This window comes from Mus pahari, chromosome 14 (genome assembly GCF_900095145.1).
Source record: "Mus pahari chromosome 14, PAHARI_EIJ_v1.1, whole genome shotgun sequence".
Taxonomy (NCBI): Eukaryota; Metazoa; Chordata; class Mammalia; order Rodentia; family Muridae; genus Mus; species Mus pahari.
The window spans coordinates 67,837,606-67,848,600 of record NC_034603.1 but is presented as its reverse complement, the minus strand read 5'-3'; the positions used below and the strand labels follow the sequence as shown (position 1 = coordinate 67,848,600).

Below are 10,995 nucleotides of genomic sequence, written 5' to 3'. Positions count from 1 at the left end.
AGGGCTGGCTGGGCGTGGTGGGGCTGGCTCTCCTTTAATCCCAGCCCTCAAGAGGTCGAGAGATATGCAGATGTCTATGAGTTCCAGGCCAACCTGATCTATACAGAGAGTTCTAGGTTAGCCAGGGCTCCATAGTGAGAACCTGTCTCCAAAAGGAAGAAAGGAAGGAAGGAAGGAAGGAAGGAAGGAAGGAAGGAAGGAAGGAAGGAAGGAAGGAAGGAAGGAAGGAAGGAAGGAAGGGTAGGGTTGTCTGGGGAGATGGCTCAGGCAATAGTGTTTATTTACCTCTCCAGCATGAGGACCCAAGTTTAATCTCCAACAGCCATGTAAACATGCTGGATGTGGTAAAGTGCTTCCCTGGCAGTGGGGAAGCGGAGACCAGAAGCATCCCTGGGGCTTGCTGGCTGACCAGTTTAGCCTAATTGGTGAGCTCCAGGCCAGTAAGAGACCCTGTGTCTAAAGAGGGGGATTTGTGTTCCTGAGGAGCACACCTGAATTTGTCTTCTGGCCTCCATACACGTTCATTCACATTGACACACACACACTCACACACACACACACTCTCTCTCTCTCTCACACACACACACACACACACACACACGTGAGCAAAATTAAAAAGGCTTTGTGCTTAAGAAAGAATGAGATTTTGGTAAGGGTATATTGGCATGGGGGTGTTGATTTAGGGTGAGCTTTCTGGATAGAGCAGGGACTCCTTCCAGACCCACATCCAGGCCCTGGGCTCTGGCAACTGGCTCACGTGGGTCCTGCCTGTTCCTCAGTTCCCCCGTAGAGTCTGTCCTGTTCTACGCCATCACCACCTTGCACAACCTGCTGCTCTATCAGGAGGGCGCCAAGATGGCGGTGCGTCTGGCAGATGGGCTGCAGAAGATGGTGCCCCTACTCAACAAGAACAACCCTAAGTTCCTGGCCATCACCACAGACTGCCTGCAGCTCCTGGCCTATGGCAACCAGGAGAGCAAGGTGGGTCCCTCCATCAAAGCCTACAGCATCATCGTAGTGGCTTCCGGCCACTTCCGGGAAGGCGTATTGATGTGTCTACACAGATGAATGTGTGTCTTACTCTAGTTCTCAATTCTTCAGAACTAATAATTTAGGGATGAGAAAAGAATTAGGGATCAGGATATAACTCAGTGATAGAATAGAATAATGGTGAGTGACCTTGGATTCAGTCCTTAGAGTTGAAAAGGAGGAAGGGTGGAAAGACGGCTTGGAGGCCAGAAAAGGGTGATAGATCCCCTAGAACTGAAATTACCAATTGTTATAAGCCACCATGTGGGTGCCTAGGTTCTCTGGAAAAAGCCACCGGTGCTCCTAACTGCTGAGCTGTCTCCAGCCCCCTGTGTATTTTAGACAGGGTCTAATTAACCCAGGCTAACCTGGAATCCTACATCTTCTTGTCTTGGTCTCCCAACTGCTGGTGTGCAATACCAGACCTGGCAGAGCTCAAAAGGTCTTTTGATTTTTTTTTTTCTTTTCTTTTTGGTTTTTTCGAGACAGGGTTTCTCTCTATAGCTCTGGCTGTCCTGGAACTCACTTTGTAGACCGGGCTGGCCTTGAACTCAGAAATCCGCCTGCCTCTGCCTCCCGAGTGCTGGGATTAAAGGCGTGCGCCACCATGCCCGGCCAGGTCTTTTGATTTTTATTTATTTACTTTTAAGCACATCTAGACTAACTCCATGGGTTAACTCTCTTTCCAAAAGGATCGTAGTTCATTATGCCACCATCAATGGTAATGGCTGTGACGAGCTTTCCTTTGCCACATCCTTGCCAGCATTTGATACCATTTTTTCACCCGAGATGTTGGCTTGATAGTCTCAGAAGCCATTTACAGCTTAGCAGAAGCTTCATAATGACAGCTGTGTCACCCCCTCACACACACACATGCACAAACACTTTCTGTCTTACACTCAGCCTTTCTCTCCCCTCCCCCAACCCCCGACAGCTGATCATCCTGGCCAATGGGGGACCCCAAGGGCTTGTGCAGATCATGAGGAACTACAGCTACGAGAAGCTTCTGTGGACCACCAGCCGTGTGCTCAAGGTGCTCTCCGTGTGTCCTAGCAACAAGCCTGCCATCGTGGAGGCTGGTGAGTGTGAGAACCACAAGGTGACTTGTGGGGGAACCCAAGGGTAGACTCAAACCTTAAGAGCTCTTGCTACTTTTCCGGAGGACCTAAGTTTAGTTCCCAATATCCACATCTGGTGACTTACAACTGCCTGTAGCTCAAATTGGGAGGGTCTGATGCCCTATTCTGGGTACTACACAATCCCCCTCCACCTAACACTCCCTTCCCTGCATTCGCTCGCATGCGCACACACATACACACACACACACTCACACAATAATGATCTTTAACATTAAAAACAAAGCCAGGCAGTGGTAGCACATGCCTTTAGTCCCAGCACTTGGGAGGCAGAGGCAGGCATATTTCTGAGTTCAAGGCCAGCCTGGTCTATAGAGTGAGTTCCAGGACAGCCAGGGCTACACAGAGAAAGCCTGTCTCAAAAGTCCAAAACAAACAAACAAAAAAGAGTGACTTCTGGGGTTAGGAGAATCAGGGTAGGGTCTCTGCCCTGACAATCTGGCTCCCTTGGAACTGACAAGACTCTTGTCTGCTCCCCAGGTGGGATGCAGGCTCTGGGCAAGCACTTGACAAGCAACAGCCCTCGCCTGGTGCAGAACTGCCTGTGGACCCTGCGCAATCTCTCAGATGTGGCCACCAAGCAGGTGAGACAGGAGGCTAGGCCTGGGCCAGTCTCTTAAACCATGCCAGCCTTCCACCTGGGCACATGACCTCTGGGACCCGTGAGTCCTCCTCCTTCATGGCTAAGGCTGAAAAGGCCCAGATGGCATCGCGCCTTTATTTGGGAAGGGGCGGCTTTCATCCTGCTTAGGGCTTGGGAAAGGAAGAGGAAGTGGGCTGACATCTTTTAAGTTGGGGTTCAGGTGAGGGGACAGTTTGGGCCTAGACCCTGGGACAGGACCAGTATTACAGGGACTGGTGAGATGGCTCAGCAGTTAAGAGCATTTGTCTATGGCTCTGGTATACAGGGCATCCGATGTCCTCTTCTGGCCTCTGAGGGCACCGGGCACACACAGACACACACATGGTGCACAGATACACAGGCAGGCAAAACACGCACATACATAAATAAAATACTAGCCACAAAGCACTGCGGCTTCAGGGCAAGTCTGAGGCTCCACCAGCAAAGTAAGAAGTACGTAAAGGCTGCCGCTGCCGCCTATGCCCTCAAAGCCTATGACCCCTTGCTAACTTCCTCCTGACCAGAGGCCTCCTGCGGCCAGCAGGAATGAAGCACACTGGCCTGAGAGGCGGGCCTGCAGCTGTGGGTCTGTGGAAGTGCTCCAGCCTTTCTCAGCCTCCTGCTAAGGGCTTCCCTCAGGGCATGGGAGGCCGTGAGGTCAAGGTTCCCGGCTATATACAAGCAAGCCCAAGTCCTTCAGCCTGTTCGTTTCCTGTGGACCTACTGGAGAGGCTGTATAGAGATGGCCGTGTCCCTTACCCTGCATGCACTTCTTGTCTCAGGAGGGCCTGGAGAGTGTGCTGAAGATCCTGGTCAACCAACTGAGTGTGGATGACGTCAATGTTCTCACCTGCGCCACGGGCACCCTCTCCAACCTGACCTGCAACAACAGCAAAAACAAGACGCTGGTGACGCAGAACAGTGGCGTGGAGGCGCTCATCCACGCCATCCTGAGAGCCGGAGACAAAGACGACATCACAGAGCCCGCTGTCTGCGCCCTGCGCCACCTTACCAGCCGGCACCCTGAGGCTGAGATGGCCCAGAACTCTGTGCGCCTCAACTATGGAATCCCGGCCATTGTGAAACTGCTCAACCAGCCAAACCAGTGGCCACTGGTCAAGGTACCCAGTAAAGGCCACAGCCACTGCAGGGGTGGGGTGGGGGCGGTAGGTGAGGGGTGTGTCCCCTGCTCAGGGTCATAGGGATTTGGTAAGGGTCTGAGAGGAGCAGGACCTAGACATTAGGAAGGAGCTCTCGTGGCTGTTTCTGCTTCAGCAATGGCTCTGCTCCAGAGGCTGTCTTTTCGTTTATCTGCCCCTCCCCCATTTGTTTTATTATTTTTAAAGTATTCACTTATTTATTCACTTACTTACTTTGTTTTGGGGGGACAGGGTCTCACTCTATAGCTCTGGTTGTCCTGGAGTTCTGTAGACCAGGCTGGCCTCCATGCCTCCCGCATACGGGGATTGAAGGTGTTTGTCACCATTCCTGACTCTGGCTACTTTTTGAAACAAGGACCCTGAGATGCAGCCCAGGCTGTCCTTAGACTTTCAGTCCTCCTGCCTCAGGTTCCTGACTGCTGAGAATACTATAAACATGTCCCACCTTAGCAATCTAGATCCTTTTTTTTTTAATTATTATTTTTTTTTAAAAAAGTACAGTCTCAGGTATCCCAGGCTAACCCCAAATTGTAGCCGAGGTTCACCTTGATCCTCCTGCTTCAGCCTCTCTCCAGTTGCTGGGGTTATAGTTCTGTGTCATCACACCCGCTCTGTACAGTGCTGGGGATTCAACCCTTTGTGTGTTCTAGGCAAGCGCTCTACTAACTGAGCTAAAGCCCTAACCTTAGCTCAGAAGCCCCGCCCACAAGCCGCCAGTTCTGGTTCCGGGTAACCAGGATGCTCCTGACACTGCAGTTGTTGCTGCAGTGGGACTCAGATTCAGAAGAGATAACAGGGACGACAAAATGCCTAAAGCCGGGGAGCTGGGAACCCCCAGATGTTTAAGGACTACCCGCTCCCCCATTCATCAGTGCCTCCTTTCTTGACAGGCAACTATCGGCCTGATCCGGAACCTGGCTCTGTGCCCAGCCAACCATGCCCCTCTGCAGGAGGCTGCCGTCATTCCCCGCCTCGTCCAACTGTTGGTCAAGGCCCACCAGGATGCTCAGCGCCATGTGGCTGCAGGCACCCAGCAGCCTTACACGGATGGTGTGAGGATGGAGGAGATAGTGGAGGGCTGCACCGGAGCCCTGCACATCCTTGCCCGGGATCCCATGAACCGCATGGAGATCTTCCGGCTCAACACCATTCCCCTGTTTGTCCAGGTGAGTCCGGTACAGATGGGCAGGAGATCTGTCCCCAGGTGCTGCTGAGCGGTTTGGAATGGGTGGGCCAGGCGTAGTCTAGGGAATGTGTAGAAGGGTGGCTCAGTGGCTTTCCGAGCTTAGAAGCGAGGGAGGAGCTCACGAGAGCCTGCGTGAAATGCAGCCGCAACGCAGACACATGGAACCTAGGAGCGAGCGCCTCGGCACACCGGAGCTCATTAACCCTGGGTCCTAGAAGTGCGGTGCGCGCAGAGTCAACAAGTGGCTCCCAGGTGGCTCATAAGCAGATGGCCCAGGAATTTACAGAAATGAAATCTAGCTCCCAGTGAGAGGCCATTTTCCACTGTCAAATTGGCCAACTCGAGGGTTGGATAAACTGAGCGTCTTGTGCCCTACCAAGTTGGGGGAAGGGCGATCTGGGAGCTATCCTTTGACCTGGAATTCAGATCCGACTCTCCCTTGGGGGAAATCATAACCTAAATGGACAGAGATAACAATTGCAGACACAGCTGTTAAAAACCAGCTCTTTGTCTAACTGTGAGGAAGTAGTTTTGAAGGAAACCACTGGGCGTGGTGGTACATGCTTCTCATTCCAGCACTGAGAAGCGGAGGCAGGAGGATTAGCCTTGCAAGGCCAGCCTTGGATTCAGAGTGAGCTGAATCTTTGACTTAAAAAAATAAAATAAAGAGCCGGGCAGTGGTGGCCCAGGCCTTTAATCCCAGCACTTGGGAGGCAGAGGCAGGCTGATTTCTGAGCTGGAGGCCAGCCTGGTCTACAGAGTGAGAGTTCCAGGACAGCCAGGGCTACACAGAGAAACTCTGTCTCGGAAAAACAAAATAAATAAATAAATAAATAAGTAAAAAAAGAATGGCAGTGTGCGATGTTGCCCTGGGGAGGCTGAGACTGGGGGATTGAGAGACAGTTCTAGGGGTAGCCTGGGCTAATAGCAAGACCTTATCTTTTAAACAAAACAAAACAGAAGAATGCTTTAGTACATCATACAACTGTGTGCAGTGAGGTCTCACAAAAGGGATGCATTTGTTTTGCTTTGTGGTCCTTGGGATTGAGTCCAAGGCCAAGCTCAGGGGCAAGACCTCCACCCCCCCCACCCCCCCACCCCCACCCCCGAGCTACATCCCCAGCCCAAGATTTTTTTCCCTTTGAAAATATATATATATTTTAAACTTCACTCTCTCTTTTATTTCCTTTTCACTCTGTTACTTTTGGGGGGGTGGTTTGTTGTTTTGTTTTGCTTTTTTCGAGACAGGGTTTCTCTGTGCAGTCCTGGCTGGCCTCAAACTCAGAAATCCGCCTGCCTCTGCCTCCCAAGTGCTGGGATTACAGGTGTGCGCCACCACTGCCGGGCTGAAAATATTTTTTATTAGTTTTCAGAGTTAAGGTTTCATCCCGTCCTACCTTCAGTGGTATGAACTCATAGGTTTGTAGGACAGACTTTGAAATAATACACAGGAAAATGCCTTATTCTACCAAGGCAGGCAAAATAAAGGAGGAATAAGCATTATTGGTAGGGCTGGGAGATGACTGTCAGTGAGGATTTGCCGTGCATCCTCGAGGAGCCAAAATCAGATCCCAGCACTCAGGTACTGCAGCAGCTTTTAACCCAAGCATGGGGAGGAGCAGAGACAGGGGGAGTGAGCCTTGCCAGACCTGGAGCTGCAGGTTCAGAGACACACCCTGCCTGAAAAATTTAGAAGCAATGGAAGGGAACACATGACTCCAACCTCGCATCTTCATACACAAATACATGCATCCAAATGCACATGTGTCCCAAAACACAGTCACCACGATACACACATACAGACGTGCAAAAATATCTATAGCAAGATTGGGCACACCTTTAATCCCAGATCTCAGGAGGCAGAGGCAGGCGCATCTCTGAGTTTGAGGCCAGCCTGGTCTACAGAGGGAATCCAGGACAGCCAGGGCTATTAAACAGAGAAATCCTGCCTGGAAAAACAAAAGCATGCATATATATATATATGTGTGTATGTATGTGTATATATATATACATGCATACATATATATATATATACACATATATATTGTGTGTTTATATATAGTATACATGTATATATATATATTATACATAGTATATATTATACTATGTATAGCATATATAGTATAGTATATGCTATATATATTTATATATACTATAATAAATCATATAATATAAAATATATAGTATATAATAATAATAATAGGTCTGTGATAAAATACACTGGCCACATGCTGGCATGTTAGCAGCGGCTGTGTCTGCTCGGGTATTAGGGGCTGGTCTGTTCTTTTGCCCTTTCTTTATGCTTTCCTTCTTTATGCTTTCCTTGGCTTTCTCTTTCCTAAGATGGCAAGACAGGGCAGGGCTGGGCAGTACTGGGCAGTGCGGCTGCTGTGCAGCCTGGCTTGCCTCACTCCTCGACTCCACCCATGTCCTCTCTTCTAGCTCCTGTACTCCTCTGTGGAGAACATCCAGCGTGTGGCTGCAGGAGTGCTCTGCGAGCTGGCCCAGGACAAGGAAGCTGCCGATGCCATTGATGCAGAGGGCGCCTCTGCCCCTCTCATGGAACTGCTCCACTCCCGCAATGAGGGCACCGGTGAGGGACCTGTGACTGTGTGTGTGTGGGGGGGGGGGAGCACCAGAGGGAGGAGGCTCTGTTCCTCCAGCTGCAGCACTGACAGCCTCTGACTTGGTCTTAACTTCCCTCCCTCTCCGCTCAGCAACCTACGCTGCTGCTGTCCTGTTCCGCATCTCCGAGGACAAGAACCCGGATTACCGTAAGCGAGTGTCCGTGGAGCTCACCAACTCGCTCTTCAAGCATGACCCAGCCGCCTGGGAGGCCGTGAGTATCAGACTGCTTCTGATTGTGCAAGCTGCATGCTGCATGGGGCGGGGGGTGGGGGCAGCTCATTGCTCTCTGTGGAGGCATAGCAGAGAGCCTCAGAGAGGGGTAGCCTTTAAGATTTATTTATTTTATGCTTATGAATACACTGTCGCTGTCTTCAGACACACCAGAAGAGGGCATCAGATCTAATTACAGATGGTTGTGAGCCACCATGTGATTGCTGGGAATTGAACTCAGGGTCTCTGGAAGAGTAGTCGGTGTTCTTAACCACTGAGCCATCTCTCCAGCCCCGGTTTTGAACTCTTAATCCTCCTGTCTCCACCTCTCAAGTTCTGTGACTGAAAGGCCTAAAGGCATGGGTCACCATACCTGGCTAGCTATTTATTTTATTTTGCAATGGGGTCCTTTATAGAGAGAGTCATGACCACATTGTGGTTGCTGAGACTTGAACTCAGGACCTCTGGAAGAGCAGCCATTACTTCTAACTTCTCTCTAGCCCAGCAGTGGAGATCCTTTATGACAAAGAGATAGCAGGTTGAAACATGTCTAGTTTTTTATTGTGTTTTGTTTTGTGTATGGTTTCGTCTGTTTGCTTGGGTATCTTTTCATACTGGGAGTCAGATCAGGGCCTCGTGTACATCCTACAGCCACTCTACCCTTGAGCTGTATCTATAGTCCTGAGTGGTGTTTTGAGAAAGTCTTGCTATATATGTAGCCCAGGCTGGCCTTGAATGTATGACGCTTCTCTTGCCTTGACCACTGGATGCTAGAATTAACAGGAATTGGGGTCTCACTCTACCCCTAGCTACCTTGGACTTTCCACCAATCCTCCTGCCTCAGCCTCCTAAGTGCTGGGGTTGCAGGCATGATCCACCCACTGTTTCCCAGCTACATATCTCTTTTGCCCACATGAATATAAAGGGTTTGAGCACGTGGTATGTGTGTCTGTGTCTGTGTCTGTGTCACGGGACCCAGGGCTTTGGCCATGCTAGACAGGTACCCTGTCACTGGCCCACACACACATCCAGGGTTGTCTTGCTCTAATTTGCACACGGGTACTGTGTAGCTGGTCACACCCCGTGTCTATGTCTCTTCCCGACACTCCCTCCCCACAGCTGCTCTGGACTGTGTGTGCCCAAAGCATTAGTGTCAGGACCTCTACCCAGGGCAGGGCCTGGGGGGCATGGTGCTCTCTTTTCTTCCTCTGGGGGTTGGGGACGGTCTCCTGGCCCCTTGTCTGGGGCACCTCTCTGTTCCTTAGTGGAAAAGGCAGGCCTGAGGATTCTTTCCCCACACTTCCAATGTCTTTCTGTCCTTCCTCAGGCCCAGAGTATGATCCCGATCAACGAGCCCTACGCAGACGGTGAGTGTGTGGAGCCCTAACCCAGAGCCTGGGGCTGTGGGGTGTAGGGAGGGAGTTCGGTCTCTAGCCGTGGGCCTGCTCTTCTACCATGTGCTGCCTGCAGATCTCCGGATAAGCCTTCCTTTCTCGTCCCCAGACATGGATGCCACCTACCGCCCCATGTACTCCAGCGATGTGCCTCTGGATCCTCTGGACATGCACATGGACCTGGATGGAGACTACCCCATGGACACCTACAGTGACGGCCTGAGGCCTCCCTACCCCACTGCGGACCACATGCTAGCCTAGCCGGCTCCACCTCAGTAAGGCCCCTTCCTGTCTCTCAGCAGCCTTGCCCTCAGCCTGATTGCTATGGTTACAGTGCTACTTCCTTTTCTCTCAGGTCTGGTGGGGACCTTTCCATCCTGCGCTGTAAACCCTGGCTCATTTTGGGGGATGGGGAAGGAGTGTGGCAATCCTGTGCTTTTTGATCTGTTGTGCTTTGGCCTGCTTTTCTGATGATGATGATGATAATGATGATGATGATGATGATGAATTATTGACTAGGTTTTCTTTCAGGCTGCCTGCACAGCTTGGGGGCGGGGGCGGGGGCAGGGGCATGGGTCCTCCTTTATACTTGTCCCTTGCTTGGCTGGCCAGGCCATGCTCCTCCAACTACTTCTAAGCAAATGAAGAAAAAGGCCAGTTTTTGTTTTTTTTTTTCCCCCCTGGGGTCGTAAGCAGATGTCACAATAGCACCCTGAACTTCTCGGGGAGACAGGCCTGTCAAGCAGCTGACCTCTGTGTCCTCCTGCCCCACAGGCCCTGTTTCTCACCTGGAAAGCTCTCAAGAGCAGACTGTGGGACGAGACAGAAAAGTACCTGAGCCCCAGGAGCCGGCCTGGACTTCCTGCTGAACACATATGCTCCAGAGAGTTCCTCCGTAGGGATTTTGGGATGGTGTCTGCTCCTGCTTTTCTGTCCTGGGCTAGGGATCCAGGCTCAGCACTTTCTCCCGTCCCCACTATGGCTATGGCCACTAAAGCTTTAGACTCAGCCTGTGTCCCTGCACAGCAGCCCTCTCTGCTGACTCCAGCTGCCTGGACTCCCCCCACCCCCCACCCCCCAGGCCTTCCTTTGTTTTTTTGGTTTTTTTTCCCCGGGGGCCAGTTTTCTCACTGGACTTCAGCATCCAACTGCCCTGCCCTGGGATATCCAAGACACAGGTTCAAGGCCCCGACCCCTGACATCCAAAGCTTCTTTTGAAAAGTTCAGGGACCTTCTTGGGGGTCAGTGGGGAGAGTGGAGACATTAAGTGCCCCTGCCAGGACCTGCCCTTTCCTTCAGGATGCTAAGTTTCTGCTTTGACCCTCCCAAGGGGAGAGCTCTTGGTGACGCCCTCTCTCACATCGCTCCACACTGGCCCATCTGACCTGCAGAAGTGTTCGGGCTCACCCCTCTGGTGTGTGGTGAGGGGCTTTCTTCTCCCCCTCCTGTTTGACTCCCACCACCTCCTGCACACGGGTTTGGGGGCGGGGGTGGGGGACCGAAAGGGAAGTCCCCTCAGAGAGTCTTATTATCAACGCTTTATTTTTTTTTTTTTTGGTTATTGGCTTTTCTTTTCTTTGTGTTTTTGTATAGACCAAAGCAAATAAAATAAAATAACACAGAGATCCAA

At 51.3% G+C, this 10,995-nt stretch overlaps 1 protein-coding gene across 3 annotated transcripts in view; it reads left to right on the top strand.

The window, feature by feature from the left end:
• The window catches only part of Jup (junction plakoglobin), a 27,130-nt gene extending 16,135 nt beyond the window's left edge, over positions 1-10,995 (top strand). For 2 of the 3 annotated variants that reach the window (XM_021211573.2, XM_029546066.1), the window contains exons 5-14: positions 780-981; positions 1,964-2,108; positions 2,646-2,749; positions 3,570-3,908; positions 4,838-5,113; positions 7,576-7,726; positions 7,851-7,972; positions 9,299-9,338; positions 9,475-9,640; positions 10,140-10,974. In XM_021211573.2, the coding sequence (XP_021067232.1) occupies positions 780-981; positions 1,964-2,108; positions 2,646-2,749; positions 3,570-3,908; positions 4,838-5,113; positions 7,576-7,726; positions 7,851-7,972; positions 9,299-9,338; positions 9,475-9,626 (1,531 nt within the window). In that variant the 3' untranslated portion in view covers positions 9,627-9,640; positions 10,140-10,974. Of the gene's footprint in view, positions 1-779; positions 982-1,963; positions 2,109-2,645; positions 2,750-3,569; positions 3,909-4,837; positions 5,114-7,575; positions 7,727-7,850; positions 7,973-9,298; positions 9,339-9,474; positions 9,641-10,139 lie in introns of all 3 variants that reach the window. The other variant, XM_021211572.2, reaches the window with a different exon arrangement.